At 30.5% G+C, this 15,583-nt stretch overlaps 2 protein-coding genes across 3 annotated transcripts; both read left to right on the top strand.

Moving 5' to 3' along the window:
* Positions 1–234: 234 nt before the first annotated feature.
* LOC113861181 (polypyrimidine tract-binding protein homolog 1-like) lies at positions 235–7,009 on the top strand. 2 transcript variants are annotated; one of them, XM_027493827.1, is made up of 10 exons: positions 235–600; positions 1,498–1,707; positions 3,360–3,422; positions 3,506–3,579; positions 3,677–3,772; positions 4,837–4,894; positions 4,975–5,079; positions 5,158–5,239; positions 5,935–6,047; positions 6,279–7,009. In XM_027493827.1, exons 1-10 carry the CDS (start codon positions 418–420, stop codon positions 6,789–6,791), a joined length of 1,497 nt encoding a protein of 498 aa, XP_027349628.1. In that variant the 5' UTR covers positions 235–417; the 3' UTR covers positions 6,792–7,009. The 2 variants fall into 2 exon arrangements, with proteins under 2 accessions (XP_027349628.1, XP_027349629.1); XM_027493828.1 differs by having other exon boundaries at positions 5,935–6,000; positions 6,279–6,421.
* A 1,979-nt stretch (positions 7,010–8,988) lies between these two features.
* LOC113862535 (soyasaponin III rhamnosyltransferase-like) lies at positions 8,989–10,438 on the top strand. Its single transcript, XM_027495616.1, has one exon. The coding sequence runs from the start codon at positions 8,989–8,991 to the stop codon at positions 10,426–10,428; it is 1,440 nt and encodes a 479-aa protein (XP_027351417.1). The 3' UTR covers positions 10,429–10,438.
* The last annotated feature ends 5,145 nt before the right edge of the window (positions 10,439–15,583 follow it).

Below are 15,583 nucleotides of genomic sequence, written 5' to 3'. Positions count from 1 at the left end.
ATTGCAAGTGAAAAATATTACAATAAATAAAAAACTACTGTATAAATATTATAGGAAATTACGGTGATAGATATTGAGCAGATTTATATTTTATATAAATATAGATTAATATTCAGAGAACTTAATTAAAAATTTACAAATTATAAAAACTTAGTTAAATTTTTAATAAAGCCCTAAGAATTAAAAATCCCACTCAGCAAATAAAAACCTTCTTGCTGGATACGTAGATAACCCATGGATAATTATTCAGAACATAGATAACTACACCAGATATCTGTTCAGAACATTGATAAACCCATCGCAATCGCAATTCCTATTCCTCATATTTTCTCGGAAAATCTCTTGGCACTATTTCGAAAACCAACCATCTCCAATTTAGCCCTAACCAACATCATCGTGATTCGAATCGGTGAAGATATGTCAACCTCAAGCCAGCACCAGTTCCGATACACTCAAACCCCCTCCAAGGTACTCCACCTTCGCAACCTTCCATGGGAATGCTCAGAAGAGGAGCTCAAAGAGCTCTGCAAACCCTTTGGCAAGATCGTCAATACCAAGTGCAATGTCGGCGCCAATCGCAACCAAGCTTTTGTTGAATTTGTAATTCCCTTTTCTCTTTCTTTCACTCTAATTTATCTATATATTTTACTTTTTAATTCCGATTGTTTTTAGGAGAAATTGAGCTTTAGGGAGTGGATTTAAACAACTTCATAGTCTGTTATACACAGGCATGCATTTTGTCACAATTTCAACCGCCGATTCTCCAATCAATGGTTATAATTACTCGCTTTTCTCAGTGAATCTCTCACTTAAGAGGAGCCAAATCATTAATGATGAGTTCATAATCAAGTAGGTAGTAGATTCTATAGTGTGTGTGTGTGAAGTTCAGCCTGTGTCGGTATTAGAATATTGAATCTATCTTTAATCATTCTATTGACACATAATAGATGTACTAAATAGATAAAAGCAATGTAATGAGAAGAGTGAGTAGTCAATAGTGGCCAGTGCGGAGTTTCCCTGCTCCAATGTACTCATGATAGTGTTTCAGCTAAAGATCGCGGCCCCTTGTGGATTTCAGCGGTAGGCATAGCAACTGTTATTAGCGTTTTCAGTTAACTCTGGTCTTTGTAGCCTCTGGTTCAGAGAATCCATTGCACATACAGGTGGATGTGAACCCTAAAGTCCCGTTACTGGAATTTCCATCTTGCATGCACTGCCATGGCTGTTCAAATCTGTTTTCAGTTGAGACAGCTTGTCAAAGAAGCCTTCTTCTTATATTTAGATTGAAGATTTTATATATTGAGAACACTGAGCCTGCCATATAACAAAAATGTTTAGATTGTAAACATTTTTGCTTTTACTACTTATCATCCATTTAACTTATTTTTCAATGATTAGTATTTTAAGTGACTGTCAAGTGTCTGAGGATGTGTTTTGTTATATTTGATGATAATGATACCTGGTTCTTTTTATGATATTCCAACTTGGATTTACCAGGCAGATCTAAATCAAGCCATTTCAATGGTTTCATACTATGCTTCATCTTCGGAACCTGCTATGATTCGTGGTAAAACTGTTTACATTCAATATTCTAATAGACACGAAATTGTCAACAACAAAAGCCCTGGAGATATTCCTGGAAATGTCTTGCTGGTAACTATTGAAGGTGTGGAAGCTGGGGATGTGAGCATTGATGTAATCCACTTGGTAAGTGTGACTGAGTTTTATTTAGTTGCTTTGGTTCTCTTTCATGTGTGACTTTGCTAGCTTCTTGTTTGGTTAGAACCATGTTATACATGTTTCAACGCTTCTGTGTGGATGAAAAAAGTCATGATCCCAATAAAATAGGGGTTAATCTTAAAGTAAATGTAGTATTAGGTCCTAATCCTATAATCTGATAGTAACATAAGGATATGATTATGCATATCAATAACTCACAGAAATGTCCCTTTGGATTATTTAAGCCTATTTTTAAGGTTTGTACTAAATAAATTGCACAGATAAGGGGTACAGTACAGGTACAGGGTACAACAAATTTCTGAAAATTAAGGTATCAGTATTATCATTAGAGATACATAATATATAATCATAAACAATAAGGTAATTAAATCATAAGATAAATACTTTTTTCATAATATTCTAATGTCATGTTTCAATGAAACCCCATAAAATAGATCACATTAGCAAAAATATTTTAAAAAGCTACATTATATGGAGTGAGGCAATCTGTTTAATTTAGTAGCAACAAGTCATATTCATCTAGTCAGTGTCCGGTTATTACCCATGTGAACAAGTAATCTTTATAGTTATGAAGCCCTAAATTATAAATTTTTGTATATCACCTTTTTTTTTTCTCTACAACAACAACAACCACCCCTTATCTCACTAAGTGAGATGTCACTTTTTTTTTGCTCTCTAAAAAGGCTTATTTTTTTTGCATTAGAATTTCACTTTTTAACAATGAATTCGTTTGAGTTTTAATTTCTTAAAGAATAGTAAGTGGATAGCAAATTCTTTTTAGCCTATTTTGTACTTGCATCCTTAAAAGTTATATACTTCTCTGCCCCTGAAAGGTGTGGTAATTATCCCCTTAAAAGATAGAGAAAGGCATTATTATTAGGAGAAAGTTATTTCCTTGAATTTGGAGGTATGGTATGGAGTTGAGAACAGAGGCTCCATTCACATTACTTTTAGAAAAAAGGTATGTCTATCTGGATCATTGCAGGACATTTTACTGCATCTGGGGATGTTTAAAATGTGAAAATATTGTTTCTGATTGAATCCTGCTTTATATTTTGTTTTCATCTGATGTCCCTGGGAAGCATTTAAGTCTCATGTAAATCTTTCATTCTTATTATGTCTTTTTTTCCCCCTGTTGGGATGAGCGAAGATTTTCTCATGAGTGATTGTTCAGGATTCTGAGTTTCAATTCTTTTTAGTTTTACACAGTTTCATTTTTTTTTTTTTTCATTTGATCATGTGATATTTTATATTTTTCCTTTTTATTTAGTGTTAGACAGAATCCTGATTAAATCATGTGCTATTTTTTACTGAAATCGGTTGAATCACAGATGGTGATCTCTCATAGTTAGATACTTTTGTTGGAGACAGTTTGGAATATTTGTCATGTACGTCATACCCCTTTCTAAGGTCACGCATATAAGTACAGGTGTCATTCTGCACTTATTTCTTATCTGTTTGGAACTTATTTTTCCTTGTTGACATTGCTTTGTGATACCAACATTTTTTGTGATGGTTTCTGATCATGTTTTGAACTATTATCTTCCAACCTTTTCATTTAAGTACTATGGAGAAAGCAATAAGATGAATGAACCAGTTTTTTTTTTTTTTTTTTTCAGGTGTTCTCTGCTTTTGGCTTTGTTCACAAAATTGCTACATTTGAAAAGACTGCAGGTTTCCAGGTTAGGGAATTATTGTCAAATGTCATTTGCACATCGATGTATCCTTGACTCACCATAAGTGTTGACCTTTTCTGCCATGGCAGGCTCTGATTCAGTTCACTGATGCTGAAACCGCTTCTTCAGCTAGAGATGCACTGGATGGAAGAAGCATACCAAGGCAAGTAGCTTTCACATTTTCCCTTCAACTATCTTTAATTCTGGTTATAGCTTGATAAGTCATAAATTTTCTGATTCACTTATCCCTTGGCATTCAGATACCTGCTTCCAGACCATGTTGGTTCTTGTAACTTGCGTATTTCATACTCAGCACATAAAGATCTGAACATCAAATTTCAATCAAATCGCAGCAGGTAATGATGGAAGGAAAGACAACTATCATATATTACGCTTCTGTAGTTTATATTGGTGGTTTTTTTCCTTAGAAAGCAAATTGTGAAAGCTTTTATATGAATTTTTTGTGGTGTTCTCTCATTTGCTAATTGATATATGTGCTTTTATCGTCTAGGGGTTACTGAAGCTTGGTAGTCAGGATACAGTTGAGTTGCCATGACCACTTAGTAATTTTCTTGATCATTTTCCAGCTGTTCGATGCATTTTCTGTCAATGTTGTTGAAATCATTGTTCTTCTGTTATTGAAATGTATTGAACAAGCCTTTTCTTTTTATGTTTTTTGTGTTAATATATTGATGATTCAATACTAATTATTTGTAGTCATTGTTGTATTCCATCTTTATCTATGGAGGCAACTCTGATATTTCAGTACACAATTCCCTCATAATTGTATTCACAACATACTGAATTATAATTGTAGAGACAGCTTCTAGTTTTGTCGATTTAGTTCTTCAGTTGAAAACAGAATTGTTTTTATGTCTGAGACTGACTGGCCATCAGGTTTTACTTTCTAAAATATCTCTATATTAAAAATATTTGTTCCATTGTCTGGACTCTGGAGGCTCCAAAATTTAAAGTCTGGTTTTTTAAAACAGGATACAGTTTGGTTGTCGCGAAGAAATAAAATGAAAATCTTCTGACCACTATGTTTGAATTTCTTGATTACTTGCTGCTTGGAGAACATTTTTGTTAAATAATTCGTAGTGGTAGTGAAACTCAACATTGTTAGTGAACCATGATTCTATGAATAAGCATGTATTGTAAAGTGTGAACTAAGCACCTCCTCTGTCACTGTCTTTTGAAAACTACATAAATATACTGGTTGTCTTTTCACTTTTGTGATTTAAAATCTTGCAAGTCAACTATTTTGTTTCAGTGCCTCTAGATCTAGACTCTATCAATATCTCTATATATGTTTAATGTACTCAATTTTTTTAAGAATTTGATTCAGGCATAACCCCTTCATAAGATTTTATTCAGTCTTTTGTCAACTGTTAATATTACTGATTTTTTTCCCTTTCAGGGACTACACAAATCCTATGCTTCCTGTTAATTATACTGCTATTGAGGGGGCAGTACAGGTATTTTACTGTTTTATTTTATTTTTTTATAAAATCTTCTTTTCCTATTTTTATTATGTTCTAACAATGTATATTTTCAGCCTGCTGTAGGTCCTGATGGGAAGAAGAAAGAACCTGAGAGCAATGTACTTTTGGCTTCCATTGATAATATGCAGTATGCTGTTACTGTTGACGTCCTCCACACAGTGAGAATTTGTATTTTTCATTTAAACTTCCAAGCTTGTACATGATTTATACTCTATATACCCGGGCTATCTTTACAGGTGTTCTCTGCATTTGGTACTGTCCAGAAAATTGCTATATTCGAAAAGAATGGTCAAACACAGGCACTAATTCAGTACCCTGGTATTAATCATATTTGACTGATTCTTGAATTGGTACAGTGTGTGTCCCCTCTTGATATATATTTCTAACATATATATGCCTGCTTTCTTCCTTACACGGGTTGTTTTCTTGTCACTAGAGGTTCCTTGTGTGTTTAATTCTGGGTATTTTTGGTGGGGGGTGGTGTGGAGAGGAAACGCTAGTTAAGCAGCATTTGGATTGTCTAATAGATATAGCTTGGAACCCATGTGCCGCCTTTCTGTGTTTGACCATTTCATATTGTAATTCTATTATATATTATTCTTTGTTGTTATTATTTCATTAATCAAGTACTTTCCTTCTGCTCTAGAATGTTTCTTGCTATTCGATGGACAATAATTATGGTACTTATTTTTGGTTTGGAGATAAATTGTATCTTATCCAAGGAATAATGTGCTCATGTTATTTTAGAGGAACTTCTACTAATGACATGAAAAGAAATTGGTCATTTTTTAACCACTCCATACTTTCACGTTTTATACACAATAATCAAATTCTATTATATATATATTTTATTGTTTCATTTTCTTTTACCACTCCATAGCATATTCAACACTCATTTATATATAGTTGCAGGGGATTGAACTGGGTAGCCTATTTTGGCTAGCAACCAAGTCCCTTGTTGCTGGACAAGACATTTTTTGTTCTTGGTCACGTGTAAACATATTTTTTTGCAGATGTCATAACAGCAGAAGCTGCTAGAGAAGCTCTAGAGGGGCATTGCATATATGATGGTGGCTATTGTAAGCTTCATCTATCATACTCTCGTCATACTGATCTCAATGTAAAGGTATAAAATATGTGTTTCTGAGTTAATGTTATGAGGTAAAAAAAAATGAAAAAGTGGAAAAATTATATATATGCTTAGAAGCAACGTGGACCCTTGATCGGAAAGAGATTTGGTTCTTAAATGTATGCTTCTTGACACTTGATTGACCTACCATTTATAGTAATTTGTTCAGGATAACTGAATAGTTATCTGAGTTTTACTTTATTATTATATATCATGTTTTGGTTTTAGGCCTTCAGTGACAAAAGTAGAGACTACACAGTGCCAGATCCTAGTCTGCTTGCTACACAAGGTCCTGCAGCAGCTTGGCAAAATCCCCAGGCTGCACCTATGTACCCTGGTAGTGCCCCTGCTTTTCAAACTCAAGTTCCTGGAGGACAAATTCCATCTTGGGATCCAAGCCAGCAGGCAGTTAGACCGAGTTATGTATCTGTACCGCGTACTTTTCCCATTCAAACTGGTGCAGTTCCTTCAATGCCAGCCTATGCGCCAGCAGCTATGCCCGCTGCTTCCTCCCCTCTTGCACAAAGCAGCCCTATGGCTCATATTGCAAATCCAATGGGAAGCACCCAGACCAGGGTTCCAACCAATGCACATTTACAACCCACTGGTGCTTCACCTTCAATTCGTGGTTCCTCACCTCTGCAAACCAGCCAACAAACCAACCAAGTTGGTCAAGGATTGGTTCAGCCAAATGTGAGACCTGGTGGCGTTTCACCATCCGGTCAACATTATTATGGTTAGAAAGTATGTTTACTTCTACATGAATGAAAGGAAAGTTGTTTTGATGGAAGAAAGAGTGATAATATTACTAATTTGTTATTCAGTTGGAGATTTCATCATCAATGTTAGTTTTTTAAATGTTTAAATTTAATTTGCAAATAAATTGTCGAAATCGTTTATATTAATACCCTAAGCTTTATGTTTCTTTACTATGTTTAATGCTGAAAATCTTTTTATTTTCATTGAAGATTCAGTTTGGTAAAATAGAGGTGTTAAATATCTGTTTCTACTCAAGATTACTTATAAATCCAAAACTTTAAGTAACAATGATCAAGTACCCCGTGAGCCACGCCATTACCTTGTGAAATTTTGGACCACTCACTTAATTTGGCCCCATTATCATTTCATCGTGATTATAAAATCTTTGCGCTGGGAAAGTATCTAACTGCGCTCTCTATCAAAGGTGAAAGTTGGGAGAGAATAATATTACAACGTTCAAGAAAAAAAGGTGCATTGTCATCTCAATGAAAATATTGATGAAGTCACTTAAAATGTGAGCAACTATTGGCTTAATTGCTAGAATTATACAATTTCAACGAAGTAGTCTCTAGTTTTGTAGACTCTAGACAAATTTCGTGAAATGTTCTTTCTTAAAACAAACAAACACGTCTACATGGGTAGCAGAAAATATAAATAAACATTTGACATAAATTTAAAATGTAATATAAACAAAAATAATTAATATTTTAAATCTTTAAAATAGTAAAGAAATAAATAATTTGTCAAATTTTGACATAATAAAAAAGAACAGAAAATTTAACTAATATTTTATTTAAAATAAATAGATAAACACATGGAGCATAAATATTTTATATTTTTTATTAGTTAATTTAGTTTAAAAATTATATTTTAAATATAAAAAGAATTATTTATCAAGTAATCATTAAATAATTATTTTTAATGTGAACAAAATATTAAAAAATAAAAAATATTTGATTAATTTTTAAAATAAATTATATATATAAAAAAAATAAAACAGTTAAACTGAACTTAAATCCATTAACTTCATTATATTTTTTTAAAACTTATTTTAAATAGATATTAACTTTTAAGGTAAATACTAAATAACATTTTAGAGTATTGATTAAAAAATTAAAAAAAAATTAAATTAAAAATTACTATATTTCTATCCAATAATCACTTAAGAGTTTTTAGAGTCTAAAATAAATTTAAAAATGAGTCTTTTTTTATTAATAATATAATTTATTATTATTGATTAAAAATTATAAATTATTAAATATTATTTATAATACTAATAAAAATTTAATAATTAAATTAAATATTTAAATTTAAAACTAGTTTAAAATTTAATTTTTTTAATTTTTAAAGATATATTAAAACTAAAAAAGTAATTTGAGAATCTAAAACTTTGCCTTACCTGTCCGTACTTTAGGCCGCCTCCGTTTCTATCATAATTTCAATATTTTCCTACTGTATCCTTAATAATTTTTTCAATAAAATAACCTCTTGCGTGCTCCTCGTTGCGTGCTCCTCGTGGCACGGAACAGTACAAAAATGTTTTGGCATATAAAAGCAAAAATAATAAAAACAAAGAATCAAGTTTAACAATTGAACTTAAAACTTTTTTATAAACACTGTACTTAAAAAAATTAGATTAATAAAAAAACACGTATTAAATTAAAAAATTATTATATATAATTTATTTAAAATTATGTTATTTATTATATAATTTTATTATATATATATTATATTCAATTTTTTATTTTATTTTTTGTAAATTTTTAGTATAATTTTTTTAAATAAAATATAATTTATATTTAAATATTTTTTATTTATTATAAATAAAAAATAATTATAACATAATATATTAATATAATAATTAAATAATTAAATAATTAAATATTAATAATAATAAATTATATAACAAATAATATAATTTTAAATAAATTATATATAATAATTTTTTTGAACTTAATAAGTGTCGTTTTTTTATTAATCTAAATTTTTTAATACAATAGAAGAATTTTTGGGGTACCCCCACACACTTTTATTTATTATACAGACGCATGTTACTCGATGGCTCATTTAATATTGTATCTTGTAAGCACCGATAAAACTAAAAACTATATAATTGTAGCATTGGGTTTGAGGACACTGCTGTGTCTCATAACATCATATCAAAACTAAAAGAACACTAATGGTTTCGGGTGGTCCAGTTTCGATTAATGACAATTTCAATGGCAAACTGGAGAAGCCTCTTCATGTTGCCATGCTTCCATGGCTGGCCATGGGTCACATATACCCCTATTTTGAGGTGGCAAAGATTCTTGCTCAAAAGGGTCACTTTGTTACCTTCATAAACAGTCCAAAAAACATTGATCGCATGCCCAAAGCACCACAAAGCTTAGAACCCTTCATTAAATTGGTGAGGTTGCCCTTGCCACAAATAGAGAATCTTCCAGAAGGGGCAGAGAGCACCATGGACATACCCTCCAACTTTGATTGTTACCTTCGCATGGCTTATGATGGCCTCCAAGATGGTGTAACAGAGTTGCTCAAATCTTCAAAGCCTGATTGGGTTTTCTACGATTATGCAGCTTCATGGTTACCAGCAATTGCTAAGAGCCTCAACATCCCATGTGCTCATTACAACATTACCCCAGCTTGGAACAAATGCTTCTTTAATCCTCCCAAGGATCGACTCACGTCAAATTTCAAACTTGAAGATATATGTGGCCCTCCAGCGTGGGTTCCTTTTAACACAACCATTCATCTCAAGCCTTATGAGATCATGAAAACATTTTCGAGTATGACGGATGGGAAAACCACAAAAATTGCTCAAGTTGATCTCAACAAAGCATATTCAAGCTGTGACATGTTTCTTCTCAGAACATCCAGAGAACTTGAAGGAGAATGGTTGGATTATCTTGCTGAGACCTACAAGATGCCTGTGGTTCCAGTGGGGGTGCTTCCACCTTCAACGCAAATAAGAGATGTTGAAGAAGAAGACAAAAGCCCTGATTGGGTACAAATCAAGGCCTGGTTGGACACACGAGAGTCCTCATCCGTGGTGTACATTGGATTTGGGAGCGAGTTGAAGCTGAGTCAGCAAGACCTCACTGAGTTGGCTCATGGGATTGAGCTTTCTGGGTTGCCTTTCTTTTGGGCTTTGAAGAACCTGAAAGAGGGAACACTCGAGTTGCCAGAAGGGTTTGAAGAGAGAACCAAGGATCGTGGGATTGTTTGGAAGACTTGGGCACCCCAGCTTAAGATCTTAGCTCATGGGGCTATTGGGGGGTGCATGAGTCACTGTGGTTCTGGTTCTGTCATTGAGAAGCTTCATTTTGGTCACGTGCTTGTTACACTGCCCTATTTGCTAGACCAAGCTCTGTTCTCAAGAGCACTAGAAGAAAGGAAAGTGGGTATTGAGGTACCAAGGAATGAGAAAGATGGTTCCTTCACTAGGGACTCTGTGGCCAAGACATTGAAGTTAGCAATAGTGGATGAGGAGGGAAGTACCTTGCGCAAGAATGCCAAAGAGATGGGGAGGATTTTTAGCTCCGAAGAACTTCATAATCAGTACATTGAAGATTTCATTGCTGCTCTTCAAAAGTATAGGAATCTTTCCAGCATCTAAGCACGTTTTAGGCCTTCTACTTACTCCCTTCTTAATAATTTTGGCTTTCGTTACCTTCAAAAATAATGTCAATTCAATGTGTGTGTTTTGTTTTTGTGTTGATTTTCGGAGTGTTATTATGTTAGTACTAAGGTAAAAACACAAATCCAAGGTTGAAGTTGTGGGTCCTAGTTGCAATAAATATTTGCTATAATTTTTTATTTGAAAAAGACATAAATTCCTTTTAATCTTTAAAATAATAATAAAATAACAACCATCAAGAAACATTCCTCTAAAGCAAGTATTAGGTCATAAATGATTAGAAAGAAAATCTTCTGAATTAATTACCCCACATGGCCGACATGATTTTGATGGATGATATGGTTAGAAAGAACATCTTCTGAATGTAAACAATCTTTATAATCATTATTTATTAAAAACAAGTTTTAGAATTATTTGATTATAAAACTTATACTAAAAAATTACGCAATTCAAAAGGTTAAACAAACTAGTAAGCAAATTGATAACTTACATTATTATAAACCTTCTAATAATTTTGCCTAAGATCCTCAAATTTGCAATCACAATTCTGCTATTTATTATATACTAGCATATAATAAATATTAACTATAGCAACTAAATATATATTTTAATTAAAAATAGACATCAAATGACACAGAAGAATCGTAATCACGTTTTAAAAAAATGTGAGTTTTACTAAATAGAGCATGGATCTTAATTATTTTTATCTAATTATTAAATTTTATAAATTTATGATAAATGAAAAAAGTATAACGGAGATCAAATTAAAAAAATAAAAATATTTTTAATAAAGACAAAATATCAACTATATTTTTTAATCTGTGTAATATCTTCTTAAATGAATAAATAAAAATTAATTATATATTAATTAGTACTAATACTAATTTAATAATGCATGACCGTGCTTATAATTTAAACATAGACGTCCGTATCCGTAGCACGGTTGTACATCCTAGCAAAGCATGATTGTGCTGATACTTAAGGACTATGTGTAATTTATTCTTAATTGACATAATTCTTTTGAAATTGTGCTCAAAATATCCATAAGCTCTTTGTACTTTTAAACACGTTCATCTAAAGCAAATAACATAATAATAAGTGTAAATATTCCTTGAATTCATAAATAAATTTGGATGAACATATTGAAAAAGTGTGTCAAAATATACACTTATCACTGTCATTGATTAAACTATTTAATCAATAGCAAATAAATTAAATATTTTATAATTTTAGATCAAAACTACACAGTACATGTTAAAAATAAACTAACACTAATTTAATCAAAAATTAACTTATAAAATTTAGGAGAATTTTTTAAAACTTTATAAAAAAAATTTATTATATTTTTAATTAATGTAATATATCTTAACAATAATAATTTTAAAAGTTTAATTAAACAAGAACAGCACATAAATTTAGATAAGATAATATAATATTTTTTCACGTACTCTTATTAAAAAAAACATTTATTCTTAAACTTACATGTACACCATCGATTGGTAGTAGTTTATTTTAATTTATTACTAGCAAATATATACATACATTGAATCAATATATTTATATTTTTTATTATTTAATTTAGTTCAAAAAAATTAATAAATTATAATTTAAATATCAAATAATTATTTTTAATGTAAAAAACATTAAAAAGGTAAAAAAATTCTTTAATTAACTTTAAAATAAATTATATATAAAATAAATATAACAATTTAATTTAATTTATATTTTAAAAGTTATAATTTATTTATTTATTCATTTGTTATCATATAAAATATTAAATATGCAAATAAAATAATTATAAAATTTGAATAACAAATAATATTTATATTTTTTCTAAATATATTATTATTTTATTATTAGAGATATTTAGTAGTATTTAAATAATTTCAATCGTTGTAATTAATTACTCTTAATTTAAAAATTTGAAATTTATAATAACTATTATAATTTCTAATAATAAATAAAATATTATAACAAAATCTTCAAATATAAATTTAAAATAATTATTAATTAATAAAATAAATAGTTAAAAATTAAGCAAAAGTTAAAATAATTTTTTTATTTATTATAAAAAAGTATTATTTATATCAATCAAAATAATATATGTAATAATAACAAAATAAAAATAATATATATAACAATATAATTAAATACCTTGATAAAAAATGAAAAGATTGGTCACATTTTATTTTTTAAATTATATAAAATTTTAAAAGTATTTTATAATAATATAATGAAAATTATTTAGTTCTTTGATTTTTTTATTTTTTAATAACTAAAATATAAAGTATAAATTATTGTATGATTTAAGAAAGTTTGATAATATATTATAATTTATACATTAATTTTTATTACTTTTGATAAATTTTTTGTACACATGATTGGAGATTCACTTAAAAATTTTATTATTTTCAAGTATTTTTTATGTTATTTTGATATGTATATTGTTCAATTTTTCTTTTTTCTCAACATATATATATAAAATAATTAAAATAAAATTATTCCTACTTATATTATAAATTTTATAAATAAAAGGTAATAAATATATAATATTATTTTATTCATTATATGCATTACTAACTTTAAAATTTTATTTTCTATAAAATTATCTTCTACGATTTTTAAAATAAATATTTATTTTTACTTAAAAAATATGTGATGTTCCTATAATATTTAAAAATTATAAAAATAATTTTAAATAATCACTGTCATTTTTTTAAAAAATTTATTACATTGTTTCAAAATCAAAGTTTTGATAAGAGTTAAGTTCTTAACTTATAAAGTACACTTATGTTTCAATGATAGGATGTATTTTCGTACTTCAAGTATGTGAGCTTAAGAATCATATTATGGGAGGACCTCTTTTGAAGTAATAAAATGCAGAAGTGAAAGAAGACTCCCTCATCTTTCATCTTTTATTTTTTATATAATCTGTTTTCTTTGCTCTTCAAGTAAAATAATGAATTTGCCAACTATCTTATTCTCATCATTTCTTCTGATACATCTTCTTACTTTTGGATATGACTTTTCCTTGAAGCTTGGTCTCTTTCCAATACATATTTTCTATAGTTTTGGAACCAACTGCAGGACCTACATTGTATTTTCGTTTAAGCAAATGTTTTACTTAAGCGAAAATACATTGTAGCTTTTTCTTCTTTCTGTGTATTTTGACTTAAGCAAATTCGCTTAAACAAAAATACGCAGGAAGAATAAGATGCTTTATTTTCTTCTGTTTCTTTGGTTCCCTCTCTTCCACCCTCCTATTCAGCCCCTCCTCTTCTCCTCTCTTTCCTTTCCTTCTACTTAACTCCTCCTTCTCTCTTTCTACCTGACAGCTTTCTCCCTCCCTTTCACTCATCCCCTCTTCCTCTCACCCATTCTTCTCCTTTCCATTCTCTCAATTCCTTCCCTTCTCCCACCCAACCCCTCTTTTTTCCCTCTCCTCCCAACCCAACCATCCTCTTCCTTCCTCCCTCTCACACAATCTCTTTCTTCCTTCTTCTTCTCCATCTCTTCCCCCTTTCTCCTCATTTAGCTCCCCTCCCCTCCCTTCCCTTCCCCTTCACCTTCACCCCCACTCATCCCCTTCCCCTTCTCTCCTCCTCCAGCCTTTTTTCCTTCCCTTTATTAGCCTTCTTCCACTCTCCCTTTCCCTTGTACTCTCACCCCCATCTCTCTCAACCTCCCTTTATCTTTTCTTCTTTTGATTTTTTTTTATCACTCTTACTAGTTTAAGCTAAATTCGATTAAGCGAATTTTTCTACCGTAAGCAAAATTTGCTTAGGCAAATGTAAACTGTAGGTTGCAGTTCCTTCCAAAATTGCAGAAGATTTGGATTGGTCTCTTCCTTACCACTTTCTTACTTCATCCTTACATAGTTATGAGCTAAAGTGTCACTTCTTCATTCTTTAAAAGGTATCATTGTCTTGTCCAATCCATGTAGGGGATGCTCCCATTTGTAGCCAAGGAATGCTCATTACTCTAGTCTTTGCTCAATAGTTAAGGCTCCACCTTGTTGCTCTTTGCTATGTTGTGGAAGTTTTTTTAATTTTTCTAAAACTTTATGCTTTTGTGTCCAACTTCATTATGATTTTGCGCCTGATATTTTAATTAGTCCTTAATAGTATTTTATTTGGTCCTCAACATTAGCCCTCTTGCACTTGGCATAAGAACCATGTCTCAAGTGCATTAACTTCATAACTCTCCCTAATATGTTGGTAGATCTATTTGTGGCTTGGTTTTTCCATTAAGAAACATGCATTTCGGGTGACATGCTGAAGTCTCAAAGTCTGATTTTTTAGTTGAATTTGTTTTACTCACAGCCAATCAAGGTAGAGAACAGGATTTTTTTTTAACTTGCTTCCAATATTGACCACATGATTGAGATTCAATATGTGCTTCATTACCTCTTTTCTGTTTAATTCTTTATTTATGGATTATTGTACTTTGATGACTTTGGATTAATTTTATGTTTTTTTATGTGCTTTATATTCTTGGATTCTTTCTTTATTCTGTTACATATGTTTGTAGCTTTCGCTATCATTTACATGTTGCCTTTCAAGTTTCATACATGTTATTATTTCTTTTCTCTTGGACTTGCAATGCTATGGATAACTTGTTAATAGAAAAAAAATTAATGTAGAGTAAATTATACTTTATGAAGTGAAATGCTTCCTTTTTATTTGAACAAATTTTGACACCTTTGAAGATAGTGCTTGTTGTATACCATTATAAAGGTGGAGCATTTCGGTTTTTTCATTTCTTGAATTTGTTAAGCACTGATGTATCGAAAGAATGTATGTAACGCCGCCTTGTCTTACAAAGTTTTGAACTTTGTGTTAGGACAAAGTGTCTTAGTCTCGAGTGTGTTTTACAGAAGAATTCTTGATATAATGCATGTTATATATGAATGTATGTTATGTACAAATGTTTACGGATGTATGTTATATCGTAATTGATTTCAAGCGCTTTTCAGGTTTGCTCCACTCTTGACTGATACATATAGTTGTGTCTATCATAAAAGTTAATTTAAATTGACTTTACTCCTATATATAACTGTGCCTGTTACAAAAGTTGATTATAATTTACTTTTTATTTACATTCACATGTTCACATGCTTGACACTCAGTTAATA

This window comes from Abrus precatorius, unplaced genomic scaffold, assembly GCF_003935025.1.
Source record: "Abrus precatorius isolate BTA unplaced genomic scaffold, Abrus_2018 Scaffold3, whole genome shotgun sequence".
NCBI lineage: Eukaryota > Viridiplantae > Streptophyta > Magnoliopsida > Fabales > Fabaceae > Abrus > Abrus precatorius.
This window is presented reverse-complemented; position numbering and strand designations above follow the sequence as displayed.